The 25,118-nt window shown below is 39.9% G+C and overlaps 1 protein-coding gene across 1 annotated transcript in view; it reads right to left on the bottom strand.

Annotated features, from left to right (window-relative positions):
- The window catches only part of PTH1R (parathyroid hormone 1 receptor), a 313,629-nt gene that overhangs the window by 217,783 nt on the left and 70,728 nt on the right, over positions 1 to 25,118 (bottom strand). Inside the window, exon 2 of the mRNA XM_063452826.1 lies at positions 659 to 751. Within this exon, the coding sequence (XP_063308896.1) occupies positions 659 to 751 (93 nt within the window). The remainder of the gene's footprint in view (positions 1 to 658; positions 752 to 25,118) is intronic.

Consider the following 25,118-nt stretch of genomic DNA (forward strand, 5'->3'; position numbering starts at 1 on the left):
CTGCACAGTTTTTCTACATGGTGTGACAGACACAGTACTGTAAGGGGGCACCTGACCTCAGAGAAGTGACTGCCAGAGATTAGTTATGTTCCCGGACAGTAGCTGCTCTTTATATCTGCCATCATTTTAATTCAACCTCTCTCTCAAAAAGGTGAGACAGAAACAGCAGAGTTATACTGGCAGCTACAATAATAGCTCCTGCCTGACAGTATAACTTATAGGCATCTCAGCAGAACAAGTTTATCTATTCTTTTCTTCAAGTATATCTAATTTTTTCCATTAGAGTAACCCTATCAGTAACTCTTATTGTATCCAGTACTTAGCACTAATCCTAAAAATGCATGCAGTATATAAAATAGTAGATAGCAGTTAGTGAAAGTGGTCACCCTAGCCTTGGGTCTTACAAAATAAACTGCAACAATTAACAATAATTCAAAAATCGGTCCTTTAGAAAATGAATGGTGTTGGAGGGAGAAGTGTCATGATCACTGATTACCTCCACAATGTGCCTCCTTCCCCCACATTTCCCCAAACCTGCTTGCATGGCAAATTTTTTAGCAAAAACTGATTGCAGAAATACACCCCCACGCCCCATCATTCTAAAAAACATTATAAACCTGCGTTGTTTTTAATGAAAAAACAAAGAAAAATGACTCACCCATGAGGTATCTGCTGGACCAGGCCGCATGCCTGATTTCGGAGTAGGGATCTGATTGTGATCCAGAGATGTTACCTCCATTAGTCGATAACCCTGTAACAAAAGTTACACTGAAATGCATGCTTTTTGAAGTACGATAATCTCTCTGACCTAATATGCAGTTGTTTTAAAATTTTTAAATAGATCTTACCGCTATCTATAGAGTTTTGTTGAGAAAACATAGATATACAAATAACATAGTCCACCAAAGAATATGAAAATAGCTAATCTACACCTCAATACAAATGGCAGATATAAAAAATTGTTCATATAAAAACTGCTCCTGATGTAATAATATCACAACAAGGGGCAAAACCTGAATTTGTGGCAATTTCTATAAATTTCTTCTTGGAACAGTTCTCTTTGCTGATACGAACAGTAAAAATATTCTACTCTCTTTCAAAGATAGAGCCCCTTACTTCTATCCAAAGCTTTTAAAGAATCCCATTCCTCTTGAAGTATCCCTGGGGCTGCAACACTTTCATATTAATATGAAATGGACAGCCGCCTACTGAACCACGAAACATCTTCCAGACAAAAAAATAAATAAATCTATATTTCAAAGACCTTCCGCAAGTTACAGTGGGAATTGAAATCTTTTAATCAGCCATAGATGCAACGTCCGCTATAAATTGGTTAAATGACGCATATCATCATGACTTATATAGAAGTCATAAAACTCATCTTGGACCACAGACGGTGTTATTTTTCTTACAATAATAGGACATTGAGGGTCAAACTATATCTGGTGCTGAAAGGGTTAAACCCCACTTTCCTTCTCCAATGATGTAAAAGAAGAAATTAGGTCATAATAGTTGTGTATTTAGTGTATCGCACCATGTTACCAGCCATATGGGCTGCAAAGGTCATATATCGCTCACTTTACTTTAGATCATTATTGCTGATTGGAAGCACTCTAGCATTCAAATCGACTTGATTTTATTTCTAAAGCTGTGCTACCACCCTTAGCTACCCATATGTGCTATTTTCCTTTGTCGATATGTGTAGTCAAGTTTGACCAATATGTTCAAGCATCACAAATGTTTATTTTGCGATGCTGAAGGTTATACAAATAACTGTAACATATTCTTCTTGTCTTCTAATGCAGATCTTTTACCCAAGGTGACCACAAATGTTCTGTCCCTTTTTTACTGGTCTCACCAATATATTTTGTACCCTACTCCTTGTGTAATTCTCCATTAAAAAAAAAATCTTATTTACATTTTGTAGTACCCAAAAAAGGGCAGTTCAGTCCAACATATTATTCTTCATTATTTAGCTTAATATGGCTCATAATCTAAATCTAATTTACCATGAAGACATATTACAATCTTCTAATGATGTCATTACTGGACTACGGCTCTTGCATATGAAGTGCAATAATTGGAGCTGTTGGTTCTCTGTAGGTGAGGCAGGAGATTTGGGGCTAGCAATAAAATAGTGCGCAAATTGGACGTAGGGATTTCCAGGACCTCATCCGCTAAAAGGCTGGCATCTGAGAATATTCTTACTGGGGCACAGGTGTGTCCCAATGAAAATAACTGGGCCTCTAATGAACTCACCTGTATTAAAACATAAACATCATAATATTCTGACATGTTAATGTGTTCTATGGCCAGGTGTGAAGAGGTCTCCGGTGCAATCCTGACTCGGAGTTTAGGGATTGAGGAAAGAGTGAATAAAAAAGCTTTCAGAAAATGAATAAGCTTATCAATCTAAATGAATAATCTCACAGACATTAGAAAAACGTCCGCCAAAAGCTTTGACTCCTTATATAATAATTCAGCCGTCTGCAATCTGTTTCAGACATGGAGAATTTCTTGTCATTCTCTAATTGCCTATGGATCGCATACTGGTAGGAATCCTGTTTAATCTCTCTCACAGGAAAACATGATGTTTTAGGGGTCAAGTCATTTCTCTCATCTAAAATATTCCCTGGCTTAAAGGAACACTGCAGCCCCCCAGTGCCCCTCAGGGTTTAAAAACCCTTTAAACATTTACCTAGTTCCAGCGCCGATGTCCGTCAGTGCTGGAACGGGCTCCTGCTCTGCCAACGTCAGCCGAAGGAGGGGGACCTAATGTGCATGCACAGCAAGCATGCAAAGCATGAGGACGTACAGCAGTGTTTCACAGAGTTAAACTCAGTGAAGCTGCAGGAAACACCTCTAGTGGCTATCCGGCAGACAACCACCAGAGGCAGTCTTAATACTCTGAAATATGTTTAACATTGCAGGGTTAAAGGGACATCGACACTGCACCCACACCACTTCAATGACATGAAGTGGACTGGGTGCATATAGTGTTCCTTTTACCATTTCATACAGTCTCGAAAGTTGGACAATTTATTAAACTGTCCTTTCTAACAAAACTGCTGTTATAGACCTGCAGCAGGTGACTGGCCCCTGAGGACACGTGCCGCTTGGGAGGCCTTAAGTGCGTGGCCATGAGATGGGTCCCCTCAGTGTGTGGGCCCCAGTGCAGCTGGTAGCTCCGCTGTTCCCTATAGTGTCCCTTCAAGATACTTTTCCCATTATCACATGGTGTAATACTGCGTCAGCTAGTACTTTTTACAAGTTTGGCAGCATTGATTCCTGTTTGACAGACCGTGAGATCATTATTAAGGTTCCTATCAAGAACTCAAGGTGCATATATACAGCACTTTATGTATCAATACATTACATGTGTGATTGCTGTCGTACTTACTAACGATAAGATAGGTAAACAGACAGACAGCTAGACAGACAGACAGACAGATAGATAGATGATAGATAGATAGATAGATAGATAGATAGATAGATAGACAGATAGACAGATAGATAGATAGATAGATAGATAGACAGATAGACAGACAGATAGATAGATAGATAGATAGATAGATAGATAGATAGATAGAGAGATAGATAGATAGACAGATAGATAGATAGATAGATAGATAGATAGACAGACAGATAGATAGATAGATAGATAGACAGATAGATAGATAGACAGATAGATAGATAGATAGATAGATAGATAGATAGATAGATAGAGATAGATAGATAGATAGGTAGAGATAGATAGATAGATAGATAGATAGAGATAGATAGATAGATAGATAGATAGATAGATAGATAGATTAGATAGTAACACCAGTAGTAGTTTATTTTATTTTCTATTTCATCAATATTCCTATTTTAAACACAACAGACACAAACTTCATGTTTTTGGTGAACAGGATACATAATGTAACGTGGCCTCATGTCACCCGTGCATATCACAGCCCAATCTCCGTCAACTTCTAGCAGAATATAGTAGAGTCTTGTTTTCTAAATTGAATCTGTCCAACACTTAAGCTCTGGGGATCAATATGCATAATTCCCACCTTAATGCATTATATATTTAGGCATAACACTCTCCATTGGTTAATTAGCAGTCTCTCTCGTTGGAAATCATTCCATACAGATTTGTCGCAATGATCTGAATGGGAATTATCATTGGTCTGTGGGGTAAATACCCGGGGCAGGTCTTTGCTGTGCAAACCTCTGTTCTTGTTACAGACACTTTCCATTAAAGCTTCCTCGTGATTTTATTTTGGAAGTTCAAGCATCAATGAATATATTTATAAAAATAAGAAAAGTTAAATAAATATGGCAACAGTCAAAGAAACTGGAAACTTTAAGGGGTTGTTACCCCGGTTTGTGTAATGGCAGTATGGGAGCCCTACTTTTGCATAGTACTTCAAAGCCAATAGTTAAATCATCTCCCCCCATCCAATCCCTTGCACCAACCTCAGAGTCCATTTTCTATGTAAATAAGCGAATTGACCTAAAATCATAATATCTATCGGATGCGGTCAGCAATGTTCCTATGTGCAATCCACATACACTTTTCTTTTTATTATGTACTATTTTGCCTGCCTCTAAAAAGCTCAATGTGTCTAAATTTTAGTAATTAAACCCATGCAGCGCCCCAAGTGTAAATTTTATTTATTGTTAAAAATTCATAAATGCACTTTAACCCCCTATTGAGAAAACTAGAAACAGTAATGCCAACTGCAAACCGTTTTCAAAAAGAGGCTAATTTGAACTAAACGCTGGGGTTAACGTTGCTTTCCTTTCGTATACATTTGAAGGTAAGAGGATTTTCATTGGAGCAGCCTCTGTCTATACTGCTTCATATTATATGTATTGTTTTAGTGTATGCATTTTCTGCTTCTAGTATTGGTGACTACTTGCAGTTGGCATCATCATGTCTTATTTGTTCATTACACTTCATTAAGGGATTAAGGTGTATTTATGTATTTTAAATGATGAATTGAACACAATTTGTAGGTTCACACTTGGTGTGCTACTTGGGTTTCATTTCTGTAGTTACGTACCTTGGCCAGTAGGGGAGCTGGCCTTTCCATGACCTGCTCCCATGATAGATAGTAGTCTGGTCCTTCTTATACTTGTGTGCACCTATTTACTAATTATAGCCTGAAATTAGCATAGACGATATACAATAATCCATTATTCAGTCTTTATTTATTTATACAGCTACCAAAGATGTGCTCAGATGGACTAGTCATACTATACTCCAAAACTAAACCTCATATCTCTGTCACATGGAATGAACCAGATTAAAGAAAAATCCTTTTTACCTTATGCTCGTTTCGATGGAGAACTAGTACACGCTGTAAGTGGTGCGTCCCATCTGTATCTAATTTCTTTTCCATCAACACTTTTCATCACGTTACTAAAAATATATCTACAGATGAAACGCCATCATAAAATATAATTTTTATGCTAAATGGCTACAATTTCTATTATTGCAAGGTCCTGCTAACGAAATGCCAATCATTCCATCCTTCCTTTTAGTTACACTTGTCAATAACGATTGCTAGATTTAATACCGTAAAAGGTTTAAACAGAATATCCAAACCATCCCTGTCATATGTTTTCACACAACTCAATTCACTCTCACATATCATAATTCCAAACTTTATATCTTTATTCTTAACTATACTTCCGACATGATTTTACCGTACTCAGACTGTGTCGATTTGTGTCCTATTGCTAGTATACTACAGAAGTGGACCTGCAGTAAATTTCAATGAATTATGAATCAAGAAACGGTAACTAATTTGTGAGTATTTCTTTGACTTTCCATTCTTTTTCTGACATTATTTCCCATTACTTACTTTTTGACTCTTTTCTTTCTCAAATCATTTATCTTATGGTGTGAATTGATATGGAGAGGCACAGTAACATTATTTAGTGTCCAACACATTCTGCTTCAGCAACGCCACTACTTAGCATGCCCAATAAATGAGAAAATTATCCTTTATTTTCCATTCATTTCCTTCTTACTTTTTTCCTTTTTGTCGTCATCTACATTTAATACTTTCTGTTATCTTAGAACCTTATACTAAAGTATGCTGCAGGCTCATGGCTGTCTTAAAGCAAGATCCCAGCCGCCAATTTGAAATAACTAGAACGGTCACACCATGGCATGCCATGCAACATAGTGCTCTAAACCACTGGTCTTCGTCTTGTCCAGAATGACTAAGCCTGTCCTCCAGATACTATTTATCAAAATAATAAATGCATCGTTTGTTTTTATTTCTCTTTCCCAGACTTTTCAAGGAAATAGATAAGGAATCACATGTTCATTGCCTTTGGCCCCTAAAGGTAGAATCTAGGAATACAAATGAATCATTTATAAAATACCATCTCTAATCAGTTGCTCTCTATTATTCTTCTGTACTACAGCAAACAAATAAAAACATGTATTGTTCCCTCAACCATTCACGTGTCCATCTATACTGACCTTCGCCTGGATCCCACCAGTTATTTGTCATTAAGGGTTTTGCATATAGAATTTAACATTTTTGAAATATCTTTTAGATCCCACCGCTGCTAAGAGGTCATGTTATGTCTTTTCCGGTGCTGGCCAATTACGAATGAATTTCTGTCATGACTAGATGCTGATATGCAAGAAACGCTTTGTCCCTATAATAATCAGAATAGGAATCAGAATATGGGATGACTTTCTTCAACCCAATTTCTTTCAAAAGCCGGTTACAGGAATTAGTGTAAATACTCATGTATTGTAGAAGAGAATGCTTGAATATTATATTGACTCTTTACCCTTTCAGTATAAGTTGTATAAATAGAAAATATATTATTTCTCTGAAACGTTTGTTATGTAGACTAGTTAGAATGTTCAGATATTAAACGGACACGCTAGGCACCCTAACCACTTCAATTTATTGAGGTTTTATGGTATATGAACATTCTTTTAATTAGTGTATTAATGACTGTAGGCACCCAGATCATGTGCCGTAAGGCCAATTAATCTTCAATTTTCTCCCTCAACCATCAGTGGTTAATAATGATCCCATATGAATAATAAACTGATTGTCCAATCTCCAACCTAAATAAGTTATTGCAAATGCCGATCGATGTGGCTTCCCAAACTAGAATCTCTCTGAATGAGCTAATGCATTAATGATTGCCATTTGCATTATATATCTAATTATTAAAATGTCTACAATTACTTTGTCTGCTGCACTTTTAGATCTACGGACATCGTTTGCTGATTCATGGGAATCTTTAGGAGTTTTATTCCAGCTGCTACATATAATTTAGATTTCACATTACCACTCAAAGTTAATAAAATTCTTTGGACACATCTTTTATTGTGGACAACGGTAGTTAAACAATCAGAACCGTTATCCACTCTCGCTGCTTTTACTAAAAGAAAACTGCAGTGTGGGTTCAGCATCCATTTTTAAAAATGTATTATTTAGATCAATGTTAAAAAATCTCAAGTACTACGTAATTAGCCAGCCCTGAAAGCTACGCATCCCGGCAAGATTGGAGATTCTGTGGCGCAATGAGTGAGGGTGAATTGGTACTTTGCAAATGCAGAATAGCATTCTTTATATTTAAAAATTATTCTAGAAAGCCCAGATAGCGATAGCTGCAAAATAAAGTACTGAATATGTTGTATCTCCCCCACATTTTTCAATAAAAAATGCAAAATGAAAACAATATAAATTTACTTCAAGGGACAACATTGTCACCAAAACAGCTTTAGCTCAATGAAGTAGTTTTTGATGTTTAGATCATGCCTCTGCAGTCTCACAGGTTCATTCTCTGCCATTTAGAAGTAAATCCCCTTTGTTTCGGTTTATGCAGCCCTGGCCACACCTCCCCTGGATGTGACTGACACAGCCTGCATGTAAAAAATGGTTTCCTTTTCAATCAGATGTTAACTTACTTCAGATGTTTCTCTCCTGCTCTGTAAATTAAACTTTACATACAGGAGGCTCCTGCAGGGTCTAGCAAACTATTTACAGAGCAGGAGATTAGAAATTCTAAATTAAACAGACTGTGCAATAAAGAAAGTATATAAACATTAGATGACTCTTTACATGATGAGTTATATGCAGGGAGGTGTGAAAATTGCTGCATAAACAAAGAGATTTAACTCCTAAATGACAGAGAAATGAGCAGTGAGATTGCAGGGGCATGGTCTATACACTAAAATCACTCCAGTAATCTAAAGTTATTTTGGTGGCTATCGTGTCCCTATAAGTCTATGTATCTCTTAGCAGCAATCTAAACACAAAATACATTTACACCATATTTCAAGGAAATGTTATCTTAATAATGTTTACATTTAACAAACAAGGTAGTGGCATGATGAGAATAAATTTACCTTACATTTATACTACATGTTTAAAATGACTGCATGGTTAAATATTTTAAAACGTATTCAGTTTAAAACACACGTTTAAAGGGACACGATAGTCACCAGAATCACTACAGCTTAATGTAGTTGTTCTGATGTCTACAGCCTGTCTCTGCAGGCTTTTTAATTTAAACACTGCCTTTTCATAGAAAAGCCAGTGTTTACATTGTTTCCAAGTTACATCTCTAGCTGCAGTCACTCAGACGGCCACTAGAGGTGCTTCTTGTGCCAGTTCTGCACAGTGTGTAACACCTACATTCAGTGTCTCCATGCTCTGCATTGATTCAATACATCTCTATGAGGAGATTCTGAATGGACAGGGTGGCATTCTGCATGCATAATAGACTCAAAATGATCTCCTATGGGAAACCATTGGATTGGCCAAGATCATTACATTTTATGATCTCAGCCATGGAGGAGGGGCCAGCCACGGTGAGACTGGTGCGCGGTGGTAGAAAAGGGGAATACAATCACCTTTTCAGCCAGACCAGGATTATAGTGGCAAGGAATCGATGTATTCCGGACACTACAGTGTTCCTTTAATTTCTAGACCCATTTATCATTTCACTCTTTTCCGCTATCATTGTTACTTTAAAAGTGTTTACTGCTACAGACAATGATAACTTGTTCTGATGCCATTAAGAGCTTTATATTGCTATACAATTCATGAAGGACAGATCTGTAGGTGTGAGATAATGCACATCCATTCAAAGCTTACTGTCACACTTCCCATTAACCAGTCGACATCATCGATCCTGAGATATTTCCACTAATGTATGAAATGCTACCATCTGTGAAACCTTTCCACGAACTGCCCTCCTGAACGTTAATTAACTCTTCCACTGCCACCCCAATCGGGCCTTTTACTTAATTTTCCGAATATTGAAAAAAGCAAGCAACGAGACAAATCAGCACGTGCATTCTGCTAGAGCCGTCTGGATACATTTTCAGTGTTTGATTAAATATCCAAATGCCATAGTTTAAAGGGTATTCAGACTTTTATCTGCAAATTTCTTTTAGTTTTAATCACTGAGAGGGAAATAAAAAAATATGTTTCTTCAACAGATAATCCCAGTGGTGTCACTGACATGAACGTGTAATCTCTGATAATAGTATCAAACAAAGGATGCGCTGCTAGTATATTAAATTATGTCGAGAAAATATTGCAAAGGTTCTTCTTCAAAGTCAAAAATAACTTTAAAATCAAGCACAAAAAAAGAAATTACTCATTCATTTATAAGGAGTTAATTCAAAAAAAGGGGTCTAACTGACAGCTTGCCTGGTGAGCCTCACTCAGGGGAGTCCACACTCAGTCCTGTTTAAGTGCAGTCCCTGAATTTGGATGGTCCCACCTAAGCCGTTACGAAGTATGAGACCCCATGAGCGGATATGAAATCAAGGCTGCCAAAGGACAGTGACCAGCCTTGATCCAGGCTCAGTAATGATGAACCCTATAATGCTGCAAGTAAAGGAGACATACCTCCAGCGGCAAATGGGTTAAACTCAATATGTGCAGTGTTTCATAGCAAAATGCTGCACATACAGACAGCAAGCACCATGACCACATCAGATCACATAAGTGGTTATGGTGCTTGAAGACTTAATGTTCTAGGCAGCGTTTCCATTACATGTTCAGCAGAACACTCCACTCTTCCCCTTGTGCTGCGGATCTATTAAACAGGTCAGTTATTCTGAAGTCCTGGGCAAGTCCACTCCCTGTGGTTGGGTTCTACTCAAGAAACACTTTCCATTCCGACATCTGCAAAATGTAAGCAGCCTATGATTATATAGCACTTATAACCTGAATATATCCTTAATCTGACTTTGGCAGACTTCCCCTTTAAGATGTGACCAAGTATCGCTGTGCTCGCTGTGCTCAATGTCCCGGGTATCTGCACATTCTCTGTTATCCACAAAGCATCTGTTACACATTCTAAGCTGCAAGGCCAAAATTATGGAAAAATATCCCCCGTGACTCTCTGCAAAAGCTTTGAAGTTCCAGATAAATATGATTTGTGAGTTAAAAATTATAGGTGTTTAACCCCTTAAGGACACATGACATGTCTGACACGTCATGATTCCCTTTTATTCCAGAAGTTTGGTCCTTAAGGGGTTAAAAACTGCGGGTTTTGCAATGTTCTATACATGTGATGCATGAGCCTGGATGAACCCTTAGCTACGCCTGGATCGGCAAAATATTTCTCACCACAAATAAGAGCCGGCAAATTATAAACCCCAGATTTGAAATTGCTGCTTCTGCCTGACTATTTTGAGATGTTCAAAGTGAAGACTTTCTGGTAAGACGCATGAAAGGTGAAAGGAATTCTACGTGGCGGGTGGTGATATTTTGTGGCCTTACTTTGAAACACGGTGCCATTCCCTCGCCAAACAGCTTAGCTCTGATCCCTCGAAACAGACAGTCCCTGGCTTTAATTATCTCTGTGTGGCATTCTGATCCTGCTAAGATCTCGCTTTTCTGGCCCCAAATGAGACCACAGGTATCTGTCAGGCTCCCAAATCCCACAATACTGATTAACGCACTGAGTCACTGCCCGCTCTATAAACATTAATGATAGGAGCTCAGTACAGCTTGGAAGACCCAGGGAACACATTATACGTGAAGGTTCTATATGGGGTAAAGAGAGAATACAGAAGGCCTGTTATTGTTCATTTCACGCTCAAATGAGCCGAATCTGCCCAGTGCTCATTATATCTTCATAAGATGTGCGTTATTGTGGGCTTCTCTGACTCCATGTCCGACTTTCATCTTTGTCATTCTTGTAACTCATCTTGCTTTTCTCCAAATCTGCTTCCAATATCAGTTTTATCTTTCTTATAACTAGCATGTTTCCAACATTTATTGGCTTGCTAGAGCAGTGGTAACATCATTGCCTTACAGGCATAGGCAACCTTTGGCACTCCAGATGTTTTGGACCACACTTCCCATGATGCTTTACCAGCATTATGGGTGTAAGAGCCTTATGAGGGATGTAGTCCACAACATCTGGAGTGCTGAAGGTTGCCTATCCCTTCCCAGCCTTAGAACCTCAAATTCTCGTAGATTGTAAACTTGTTGGAGCAGGACCTTCTTCACGTCTCAATATCTCCTTTCTATAATTGTAACTCTGTTGAATATGTTGACGCTTATAATAATAATATAACCTATAACTCGTTCTTGGAGTCTCATGATTCCTGCTTCTGTATCTTACCTTTCCATCCTACCACTATTCCTTGCCGTTTTGTGTCTCCTCAACCATTACTTTTTTCTTTCTACATGTCCTCACAGTTCCATCCCATGTCCATCTTTCCATCCCAAATCAATTTGCCTCTCTGTATTCTCTCCCAGGTTATTTTTCCAAGCCATAATCTCTTTTACTTTCTCTTACTGTAACTCTTTTTACTGACCTTTTCCAACCCCTCTCCAATTTTCTCAATGACGGTTCCTCTGACCTTTGCCTGATCATTATCTCAGAAATGGCCAGGGAGAAAACATAGCGTTTCACTTTCGACCAGATGCAGTTAATGTTGTGATTTTGCTGATGTGTTTCCCAACTCAATGAATGAGGGGAGACCTCATATAATCACATCATTACTATATTTTATTGATTCATTTCTAGTGACACTGAAAAAAATCCAACCTCAGCACCAACAGATCGATTTCAATTCAGCCCTCACTCTGTGACATAGAAGATCCCTGTAATTATAGCAGAGAGAAACATATTGCGATTGGCTGTTTAATGACCATAACAAGAAAGGTTAAGCCCTGAACAGGATTAGAAGTAAAGCAAGTCACAAAGAGAGAGCAATGTGTCAATATCACATTAAGGATCTATCAATCTCTCATTCACAATCTCAGACTCCTGACTACACATTGCAGCAATATGGCTGTAGCCAACAGATAACAAATAAAAGGACTATAATACAGCTTATTTGGAACTGCTAGGGATATTCACATTATTCAATTCCTTAACCTAGGTTACTGATACTATTACTCCATGTATCTACTACCCTTTCTATATCACAGTTAGCCTTTACTGCTTCCACTGGAAGGCTATTCCAGGTATCTACTACCCTTTCTATATCACTGTTAGCCTTTACTGCTTCCACTGGAAGGCTATTCCAGGTATCTACTACCCTTTCTATATCACAGTTAGCCTTTACTGCTTCCACTGGAAGGCTATTCCAGGTATCTACTACCCTTTCTATATCACTGTTACTGCTCCCAATGGAAGACTATTCCAGGTACCTACTACCCTTTCTATATCAGTGTTACTGCTCCCACTGGCAGGCTATTCCAGGTATCTACTACCCTTTCTGTATCACTGTTACTGCTTCCATTGGAAGGCTATTCCAGGTATCTACTACCCTTTCTATATCACTGTTACTGCTCCCATTGGAAGGCTATTCCAGGTATCTACTACCCTTTCTATATGACTGTTACCGCTCCCACTGGAAGGCTATTCCTGGTATCTACTACCCTTTCTATATCACTGTTACTGCTTCCACTGGAAGGCTATTCCAGGTATCTACTACCCTTTCTATATCACTGTTAGCCTTTACTGCTTCCACTGGAAGGCTATTCCAGGTATCTACTACCCTTTATATATCACAGTTAGCCTTTACTGCTTCCACTGGAAGGCTATTCCAGGTATCTACTACCCTTTCTATATCACTGTTACTGCTCCCACTGGAAGACTATTCCAGGTACCTACTACCCTTTCTATATCAGTGTTACTGCTCCCACTGGCAGGCTATTCCAGGTATCTACTACCCTTTCTGTATCACTGTTACTGCTCCCATTGGAAGGCTATTCCAGGTATCTACTACCCTTTCTATATCACTGTTACTGCTCCCATTGGAAGGCTATTCCAGGTATCTACTACCCTTTCTATATGACTGTTACCGCTCCCACTGGAAGGCTATTCCTGGTATCTACTACCCATTTTCTATATCACTGTTACTGCTTCCACTGGAAGGCTATTCCAGGTATCTACTACCCTTTTGATATCACTGTTACTGCTCCCACTGGAAGGCTATTCCAGGTATCTACTACCCTTTCTATATCACTGTTACCGCTCCCACTGGAAGGCTATTCCTGGTATCTACTACGCCTTCTATATCACTGTTACCGCTGCCATTGGAAGGCTATTCCAGGTATCTACTACCCTTTCTATATCACTGTTACCGCTCCCACTGGAAGGCTATTCCTGGTATCTACTACCCTTTCTATATCACTGTTACCGCTCCCATTGGAAGGCTAATCCAGGTATCTACTACCCTTTCTATATCACTGTTACTGCCCCCACTGGAAGGCTAATCCAGGTATCTACTACCCTTTCTATATCACTGTTACTGCCCCCACTGGAAGGCTATTCTAGGTATCTACTACTATTTCCATATCACTGTTACTGCTCCCACTGGAAGTCTATTCCAAGTATCTACTACCCTTTCTATATCACTGTTTCTGCTTCCACTGGAATGCTATTCCAGGTATCTACTACCCTTTCTATATCACTGTTACTGCTCCCACTGGAAGGCTATTCCAGGTATCTACTACCCTTTCTGTATCACTGTTACTGCTCCCACTGGAAGGCTATTCCAGGTATCTACTACCCTTTCTATATCACTGTTAGTGCTTCCACTGGAAGGCTATTCCAGGTATCTACTACCCTTTCTATATCACTGTTACTGCTCCCACTGGAAAGCTATTCCAGGTATCTACTACCCTTTCTATATCACTGTTACGGCTCCCACTGGAAGGCTATTCCAGGTAGCTACTACCCTTTCTATATCACTGTTACTGCTCCCACTGGAAGGCTATTCCATTATTTTCAAACATATTCTTCTTACAACTCCAAGGGAATATTGTTTCTAGTTTTCAGAGGGAATGCTTAGTTATTAGCAAGTGTTGCATGTGATGGATTGATGGATGATGTTACTAGTAGCCTGAAACATTGTCAGGTGACTTCATGTAACTGTAGAACAGTCACGTCCTAATTCTCATAAAGGTAACGACAAGGATTAATGACATCATCGCGTAGCAGTCAGTCAGTGAGCAGGACATGTAACAATAAATGCAATGACAGTCATATGAAAATATTACACATAAAATCTCTGTGTTCCCGGATACACAGTATGGAAACCATGGAAACGTCTAATACCGTCTTAATGCAATTCTATACACCACGCAGGAGCTGAGGTTTGGGTTAATGGTTTTAAGTTGAGGTGGACTTTTAGGGTTGAGGGTTTAGTATTGGGGTTGTCGTTAGGTTTTGGTGGGTTTAGGTTTGTAGTATTCTTAGAGGGGCTTCTATTGAAGGGGACGTAGGGTTTTAAGGTAAAATTAGAGCATGAGACATGTTTAGCGTTAGGTGCAAAGTGTAAGAGTTAGGGGGCTTAGGGTCGGGAGCTGCATGGCTGGAAGGTAGTGTGGACTGCAACTCCCATTAATTTCAACCATAGCGATTATTTAAAGACAGACTTCATGAGTCAATTGGTCCTTAAAGTTATAGATCTAAATTCTGAATTTATATTTAAATATACTTTGCTAAAGCAGGAGAAACTCAGCAAATGTATTTTATAGACTCTGAAAGGTATACGTAGTGAAATGGTTATCGGTGTGTGATAGACACAGCGTAGAAACACAACGTTACTCTTTAAAATTGTAAAATAAGTAACAGTGTAAAAGGCTGTTTAAAAAGTGAAAAGTAGAGTGGAAGATTAACAGTAACATTGCAAGAGGCCGATTCTGCTGCTACGTTAGGCGTTAAGAGCTGGATAGAAGGTTACTGTGCTGGGAGGAGGGTGCAGTTTGCAGTCAGACTTTGCCTGTTCAGTCCGGGTAAATCCTAGAAGTAGACCAGGGCCAGGCATGAAGGAAGAACTGGGAGCAGATAATGTGACGGGCAATTTTCAAGCCTCGATAGGCTCACGATCCATTAATACTCGGCGGTATTAAATGTGACCGGATTGTCTGAGGTTGTAGTTTTACAATAACAATACTGTCACTCTCCTTGTTTTTTAGTCACACCTGCAGTCTGTGGAGGTCAAAGGTGAAACGCGTGACGGACGGTTTGACATTATAGCAAAACTCCACTAAACCGTGACTTCTGGAGACGTGTGTACCAAAACCACTAAATTGGAAAAAACATCCAGAACTTATTGTCTATCCTTAAAGGAACACTAACGTGTCAGGATCACAGACATGCATACCTGATACTACAGTGATAAAATAACAGTTTAAGTTCCCAGTCATTGTTTTTACTGTAACAATGTATTTTACTTGGGAGGCTATTGCATGCAATTACATGCGCAGCAAAACACTGCCCTGCGCCAATCGTCATCTCCTAGAGATGCATAGAATCAAAGCATTTCTATGTTGAGCGTTCAACGTTTCCATGCAGATCATGGAGACACTGAACACCAGTGCTGCCCATTGTGCAGCACTGACCCAGGAAGCACCTGTAGTGGCCGTCTGAGCGACTGCCACTGGATGTGTTCCTAGGCAGCAATGTAAACACTGTATTTTCTCTGGATCAGGCTTTATTCACCATAACAACTGCATTAAGCTGTAGTGGTTCTGGTGACTATAGTGTCCCTTTAAAGTCCCCACTAGGTTGAAGATGACCTCCATCTTATAACACAGATAATATATTAAAACAATATATTTAAAAATGACAAATATACATTTTCTTGTTTTCTTCTTTCTTCTACATTCTCTCTTTTCATTTCCTAAACCCTTTTGTTCTTTATTATTATAATGTTGTAGCTGGTTTTCTTCCATTTCAAGTCGTTTTTCTACTTTTCCCACTTTTAAGGACAGAAAATATCTCAAGCAGAGCAGTATGATTACTTTACTAAACTGATAAACAGACACTCAGCAGATCATTTTATGCCCACACAATAATCATTTTACAATGTTCCGCACGTGGGCATTCTTCTTTGGCATTTTCTTCAGCATTTTTTGCTTGGCGCACTTAGTAATTGACTACAATTCAATTTTAATTGGAAAAAAAACCTTTTAAGAATTTTCCCGTTCCAGGTGCGCTGTCTGATATTTATTCGAATGTTTTACACGTGCCAGTGATCAGCATTTTACATCGTTATTTTTTTGGGAAACTGAAGTCTGTTTTTATAGTTTAAAGTTCAACTTGCGATGGCTTAAGAAAAAATATCGAGATTGAAAGCATTTTGGATTAGAACGCAGGATTTAACACAATCTGTGTGTTTTATATTAGGATTTTCTATACTTGGTCTAAACATATAGCCATTATTTGTGATGTTATTAATGCCACAGAATCGCTGCTATTTAAAAAATATTTTGTCGCTTACCAAGAGCAGAACAAACAATCTGCAAAAATATCGAACCCATAAAAACCCCAAAGTTTTCCCTAAATAATGAATTGACAACCAACTTGCGAACTTGGCCGCTGCTACATTGCAAGATCTGTTTGTTACACGTTGCAGGATGGATTTTAACCCATACCCGGGGAATAAAAGAAGAAAATAATCTTTTAAAACATTTTTGGTCTCAGTTTTGCCACGTTATTGCTTATTTTTTTGCAAACATGAGGCCAAAATACAAGATTTGAAAAAAATCCTACTTATAGACAGGGATTGTCAGGATGTGATAGTCTTTAACACGGCCAGTGCCTAAATAGAGTAGGGCATACGCCTCTCTTCCCAGGGTGCTTCTGCTCCCCCCAGTAGAGACCCTAAAGGAGGTTAATAACACAGGCTGGGGGTCCCAGCCCATTGGCGGCCAGTACATGGACAATATTTGTTGATCTCTGAAACCTCAATTGAATGTACCAGGCCCAACATTTGGTTTACAGAAAGTCGAGTTTTAAAATGAAACAGATCCTTGCTCTGTCCAATAATACATAACAGTTACACAGAGACAATGTAAATAGCATCAAAGACGAACATCAGCGTTTAAAAAGAATGGAGCAAAAATATGTTCATTCCAGCTAATTTTTCAGTAGAATATTGTATGGTTCCATAGGAATTGTTAAATAAAGTCACAACAAACCCATCACATCTCGAAATATCACGCACTCAATACTTTGACCCATTAAACCAATAAAATAATCTATGACATCATTAGCCGTCACCAATACGTTTTATTTTCTAGGAAAACCTATTTCAAGATTGTGACAGATAAGAATATTGTAAATGAAGAGAACAATTGGATGCCTTTTAAAAAACACAATGTATACAGAACAAACAACATATTAATTCCTAAATCCCCGGGGATGCATCCTGCCAAAGTATGGTTATATTTAGACTTTTTAGTAACAGTTGAATTTATACATCTGGAAGCAATCAGCCAGACTCATTTCTTGATGCTATATTTTAGCTAAACCGGTATTTCAAAACGCATCCAATCCTTTCTGGGGAAAGCACCCAGCAGTGTGTTCACCTCTAGAGGTTGCAAAGACGATTAGGGCATGGGAATATAAGGGGAAGGGGTGTGCTTTCTGCCCTCTGTATTTCAAAACAAGGTCTCGTGGATTTATTTTCATAGTTGAAAACAATTGAGAATTTGACACGAAGGCTCCAGAATTCACATGTGGATGGCAGTCTCCAAAGGATTGCCACTTCCCAAGCAACTAAGAATTCATGTTGTCAATGCACCTCACAAGATCTACTCGGCCCTTGCTGAAATCCTACCAGAATACGAGCAGCTCCTGATCCTCCCTTAATAATCTAATTATGATAGAGAGGCATGTTTCAGGTACTGAGCAATATATATCCTTTCCTATCTCGGAAATCAATGTATTTTTTGTTTGGCCAAGCCCGTGCCGAATCTTGGAGACATCTAGAAGTGATTAGACTTTTGGCATGAGGTGTATTTTGATATCTCTGTTTTTAATTGTCTTATTTTATTACGTGCAGAGAAGAATTAACATCCTACAGGGCTCTAGGCAAGTTACCAGTTTGGGGTCTTTCTTCACCCCCTTCATTTCTAACACGGTTAATTCCTTTTCAAACCCCTGGGCCCTTGGTGATCATCAATGGTCGCCTTATTGTTAATCCTGCTATGAGTATGTGCAATATTCGCCAAAACTAGTCATGTTATACTTGTACTCTCGTATCTTCTATTTCTCTCTTTTCATTATTCCATTTTTGACATCCACCCTGACATAGTATTGATGCTGAATTGTTTGTTTTAAACAATCATGTTTGTTTCAGGCACACATCATGCAACAAAGTCTCCCTTTGCCAAAACAACAAAAATATGAAGAACTAACTGTTCTTGTAACATCGGATCAGCTTTGATTGTTTTATTGTCCCCTGTCTGCAAAAGAGAGGTTTTCTGGTATTTATTAGTTTAATTGGCAAGGAAACCACTTGGTTGCTATAAATACACACGGAAGATCTGCAGTCAGTCGAGCGAGAGATCATCTCCGAGCCTCCAAAGCTATTTCACTTCAGACTTTTCACAATTTGCAAATGTCAGTTCCTCGCACAAGAAATATTCTGCTGTTACATGATGTCTCTTGACAGATGAGACACCGGTAATGCTATTAAATCACAGCACCGTTCTACTGTACTGATAGGAAGTAATCTGATTTCTAAGAAGGATGTGCGTTCGGAAGACATTATATTAATTCATAGAAAGGCCCACCTATACTGGCATGTGTGCGCATATGTTTATACCTCACTATTAATCACACAAACACGGAAATATAAACCTGGGCGGCACAGGAGATATATATTGAAACGGGGAAATGCAAATATCCTTTCATACTTTGCTCACAGCAGATTAAGCTCATAAATAATTTCGAGTTATATATTCTTTGAATTATTTTCCTTTTGTTTTCTATTAATTCGCAGTGTGATCTGGAGTCTTCTCAGTATAACGTCGAGATTCCACAAAATGAAACATAGGGATATGATGTATGTACATTGCACATGTGGTGGCATGGTAGTCAGATGGTTCTCTACAAGGTTCTAGGAAAGTGACTTTAATTACACTTTTGCACATTTGCATTTATGCACTTTTTATTCATTTTCTGCGGTGGTATTGAGAAATAGCCAGGGATGGTGGGACCAGAATCTCGAGTTCAAACAGATATACGGGGTACAGGGCTGTTGGTAAGTATTCTGTTTTGAGAAAGACTGGACATTTTGGAGGGAAGAGCTACATGTCACACAAAACAAAACACATTTCTGGTATAGAACCTCTGTCGGTCATTCAGTAACTGCATAGAGCTGTGGCGTACCTACCATGGTCACAGGCATCGCTGCTGTGACCAAGCTCATCACTGCAGGGGACCCGACCGCAGCTGCGACTCCTGCGACCGTGGGCCACAGACATACCATCAGGGACAGTGCACTGCCACAACAACCCAGGGCTGGGTTACCAGCAGGAGAAGAGTGCTGCGCTGTGCTGCTCCCTTCTTACCGCTGTGTGTAGCATTGCCGAGTGTTCTGACAGGAAGTGCTCACTGAGAGAGCACTTCCTGTCAGACAAGTATCACGGCCAGCAGGTACAGAAGGGGGGGGAGGGGAGGGGGGTTACATGGAGTGGATGGAGGGAATGGGGCACATGGAGGGGCTGAGGAGGAAGATGGCATGGAACACATGGAAGGACTGGGGTGGAGGTGTGAATGGGAAACATGGATGGATTGGAAGGGAGGAGGGAATAGGACACATGGAAGGGCTTTGGGGTAGAGGGGAGAATAAGAAACATGTAGGGCCTGAGGGAGAAGGGGATGGGAAACATGGAGGCACTGGGGGGAGAAGGGAATGAGACAAATGTAGGGCATATTGGGGAGGAGAAAATTAGACACATGGAGGGACTAAGGAGGAAGGAGGGAATGGGACACATGGAGGGGCCTGGGGGGAGAGGGAATGAGAAAAATGTAGGGCATATTGGGGAGGAGAAAATTAGACACATGGAGGGACTGAGGGGGAAGGAGGGAATGGGACACATGGAGGGGCTTGGGGGGAGAGGGAATGAGAAAAATGTAGAGCTTGTGGGGAGGAGGGAATGGGAAACATGGAGTGGCTTTTAAGGGAAGGAGGAAATGGGACACATGGAGGGCCTGGGGGGAATGAGACACCTGGCAGGGAGGAAGTGAGACACATCTAGCAAATGGGGGTGAGGGAATTAGACACATGGAGGTGCTGGGGCAAGGGAATGAGACACACGGAGAGGGCCCTGGGCAATTATTACAATGGGTCCCAGTGCTTTCTATTTTTGCCTCTGTCATAGAAGCTTAGGAGAACTGTTCTGTTTGGTCCTTTAAGGTTATTAAGTTTTAATGAGGGGTGGGGGGATATCACAGCACCAAGAGTTGGATTTGGCGTTTGCAATAATGATTAATGGTATATCCAGATTTTATCTTATTTCCCTAAACTTGAATGTAACACAAAATCCTAATTCCTGAACACCATGAAATTCACAATTTTGTCTCAAGCCCTAAACCTAACTCTAAAATAACCATAGCCTTAATCCTAAATGTTCTAACTCGTGATGTAGTTAACTCCCTAACCCTGAATGTTCAAGTGACTCCAAGTTTACCTTAACCTCGAAGCCCTCCTCAGTCACAAAATCAGGAAACCTATACCTACGAGGAGCCAGCATGAGCACCACATTGACAAGGAGCCAGCATGAGCACCACATTGACAAGGAGCCAGCATGAGCACCACATTGACAAGGAGCCAGCATGAGCACCACATTGGAAAGGAGCCAGCATGAGCACCACATTGGCAAGGAGCCAGCATGAGCACCACATTGACAAGGAGCCAGCATGAGCACCACATTGGCAAGGAGCCAGCATGAGCACCACATTGGCAAGGAGCCAGCATGAGCACCACATTGGCAAGGAGCCAGCATGAGCACCACATTGGCAAGGAGCCAGCATGAGCACCACATTGGCAAGGAGCCAGCATGAGCACCACATTGACAAGGAGCCAGCATGAGCACCACATTGACAAGGAGCCAGCATGAGCACCACATTGACAAGGAGCCAGCATGAGCACCACATTGGAAAGGAGCCAGCATGAGCACCACATTGGCAAGGAGCCAGCATGAGCACCACATTGACAAGGAGCCAGCATGAGCACCACATTGGCAAGGAGCCAGCATGAGCACCACATTGGCAAGGAGCCAGCATGAGCACCACATTGGCAAGGAGCCAGCATGAGCACCACATTGGCAAGGAGCCAGCATGAGCACCACATTGACAAGGAGCCAGCATGAGCACCACATTGGCAATAAAGCACAATTTCAAGATCTTGTGCCAACGAGAAAGACTCTACATTAGGGGTGCCCAAAAGTTAGATCCCCATATGTTCTAGAACTACACTTCCCATAATGATTTGCATGCCTCTAGAATGACAAACCATCATGGAAGCTGTAGTTTTAAAACATCTACCTTTTGGGCAGCCCTGCTTTATATTGTCCTCAGTGTTTGCGCTACATTGCTTCTCAGTTTGTCACATGGATATTTAGCATCATCATCTGCTACCAAATACCGCAGCCTCTGTCACTGTATAGGCACCAGGACGCAATCCTTAGAAATGTCTGTCAAACCTTGGAAAAGATAATTTCCCGGTAATCTGATTAGTAAATAACCCTGTCTGTTTAGCACGATGCAGGATTGGCCAATTAATAAGTCCATCCTATTGATGCCAACTCAGTTCCTGATAGTACGAGTCAATTTTTGATTCCTCAGCCAAAAAACGTTCTAATGTTTCAGAAGAGAACAGAGCTGTTTCTCTTGTGTCTCCTCGAAGTAAAGCCATTTTTCATTCATCAATAAAGAGACTTTAAAAGAAATAACAAATATTTTCCTTTTTAACATTTACTATTCATTTAAAACCATTTTCTCACGCCCGTTAGGAAATGACGCCATGTGTATCCTCATGGTTATTCATGAACTGGCAGGCACACAGAGTGCTCATATTTTTCCTCTTTTACTAGTTCATGCCAACGTCAACACAGCAATTATCCAGGAAGCCCTGGAAAAGAATCATGGGAATTGTAGTGCACAGCAGCCTAGCTACTAGAAGTTGCTTTGAGTGTTCTGCCCTCAGAAAACTAAATGAAACACAAACTAACTTTTGGGCAATATCAAAATTCTGATCTGTACCTTCCTGGCAGCAACGCACACATGGATGCCACCTGACCAATCGGAGAGCTGGGATCCGACACGTATATTTTATAATAATATGCGTTCAGCTGGGCCGTGGTTAGATCAGATCATCTGAGGACACAAGCCTAAATGGCACAATTTGTTAGCACACGCAGGTTGAGCAGTCAATCATGTTTCCTGACACATTTTTATATGTAATGTTGGATACACGGACACCGTGCATATTTATCTGACATCTTTAGTGCGTGTATACTGATGAAAACAAACATACACTGTTTTTTTCTTTTTCTTTCTTTTCTTTCTTTTTCTTTTTTTTTTCGTTTCCCTCATTTAAGAGATCATACTGAAAAATACCATTGGGATTTTTTTTTTACATACAGGAAATAATATAGTGTCCTCTCTGTACTCGTTATTATTCCTGTCACTCATATACCTCCCGGATGAAACCTCACTACATATTTTTTACTCAGAAACGAACTCCATCATTTTCTTAGTGAAACACTGTATACGGTGAGAGGCAGGAACATTCAATCACTGCTTTAATGTCTGAATTAAAGATGGCTATTCCTCCACACCATGGCCATGATTTTATTTGCTTTAATCAGTATCAGAAATAACTTTACAAATGATTGATCTACGACTTATATGGTGACTTCTGTAGATAAACCGTCTGAAAAGTTTCTAACAAATTGGAATTATTTGTGATTTAAATGAATTAAATCAAGACTTAAGTATTCCCAATGACCGTGAGCCACAATAGCCTGGTATGCTGAGTATCTAGGTGTAAGCTCTACAATTTGTAAAGTAATTCTTTAATATGAGAAACCACTGTGAGTATATAGTGTGACCACGAGAGTCGGCAGTCGCCAATTGCTGTTCATGCAGTATAGCTGCTGTCTGGTTCAAGTGAGGTCAGTGAGGACGCATCTCCTTGGCCGCTGTGATGTGGAGTCAACATGGAGTAAGCAACCGTAAAAAATGGTGACCATGCACCACTTTGTCAGAGACTCCACTAACCTTACTCTATCAAACTACAACACCATACACAATTCACATAGTAATAATCCCTTGCCTTTTGCTCTACAGAAATCCATAAAGCCACCAGAGACGATGCCAGATTCAGAACCTTCGATCATTACTCTCTGTAATTGGACGACAGACATCACAGTCTTCCTGCTCCCTCACACGAGACGGCATCATCAGTTGAATCCCCTGTCACCAACAAGATGCTAGTGGAAAGAAAGACACATCTAGACCTGAAATTGTAATGAATCCTGTACTTACCTTGGCGGTCCACAGATCAGCTGTTTCTCCGATCAGGTGGACCGCCTCCTCCAGTCATCCTGCCCGATCGGCTAGTCTCCCGGACACCGGCCACTGTGCGCACGCCCCTTTTTATGATGCGGCGCACGCTTGCCAACGTCAGGTGATGGACAGTACTGAGGGTGGGATCTACAGATGCCCTCTCACATTTTGGGGGTGTGAATGAACCAATCATGCCCCCAAACATATAAAAGCACATTTAGCCAGTGTTTCAGTGTCCTGTTGTGGTTTTCTAGTTTACTATTGTCCCAAGAGTGCGTTTATTTCTGGTTTAGTGCTAGTTTGTTATTGACTCAGCTTTTTCCTGACCACTCTGATTTCTGGTTCCCTTGACTCAGCTCTTTTATTCGTTTTGGTTGTTCTCTGGTTCCCTTTGACATATGCCTGCTTTTGACTATTCTACTATTTTTGCTATCAGTCTGGCCATTCTAAGGACAGGTTTAGGTATTTATATGTACCTATAGGAGGGTTATTATTCTGTGTGTTGGGTCACCTTTTTCGTGACATTAATATCCCATCAAGGATCACCACTCATTGTCTCTTCTATAGAATATTAATCTGAAATGACCATAAACATGCCCAAGAAAGTCAGGTGGACATCTCACTCTGTGTTTCATGTACCTTCCAGACTCCAAACTGAGTTAAATCAATGTGTTTATCTCAGTAACACGATGATGCAACATTTGGGCCTTTTCATACAGATTAAGCATTTGGCAGTAGCAGGTAGTGCAGCATAAGCTTCGGAACCTTTCCTAACATACTGAACACTGATTCTGTTTCAGTTGAACACCCCAGATTTCCGCTGTTCAGATATTGATTGAATTAGCCTCAGAGAGTTGAGCCATAACTTCTTAGCCCAAGGACCTACTTGAAATCACAAAACAATTTAAATCTACCTTTCATGTGAAAGCACTTTGTGAAAGATTTGTACACAGTGGAAAAATTCAGTTTGTCCGAAGCAATTTGTCCGACAATAAACTTTACTTTGGGGAGTTTAATAGTTGTGCATGTTTGGCTCATCTGCATATTGTCCGTGTTAAAATATTTGGATCTGGAAAGTGATTTGGGAAACACAAAAAGGGAGTACATATTAGGTATATATTTTGCAGTTCACTGCACATTTTATTCGCCATTTGCTTCACAGATTAAGGTAGAAAAAGTAAAAAAAAAAAATGACTTCTGTTTTTCCCCTCTATTGCTCACTACTAGCTTGAGCTGTAAATAAAATCTAAATTTAGTGGCTGTCCTAACCAGCACTCATCTTTTATTTT

This window comes from Pelobates fuscus, chromosome 4 (assembly GCF_036172605.1).
Source record: "Pelobates fuscus isolate aPelFus1 chromosome 4, aPelFus1.pri, whole genome shotgun sequence".
In the NCBI taxonomy this organism is placed as follows: Eukaryota; Metazoa; Chordata; class Amphibia; order Anura; family Pelobatidae; genus Pelobates; species Pelobates fuscus.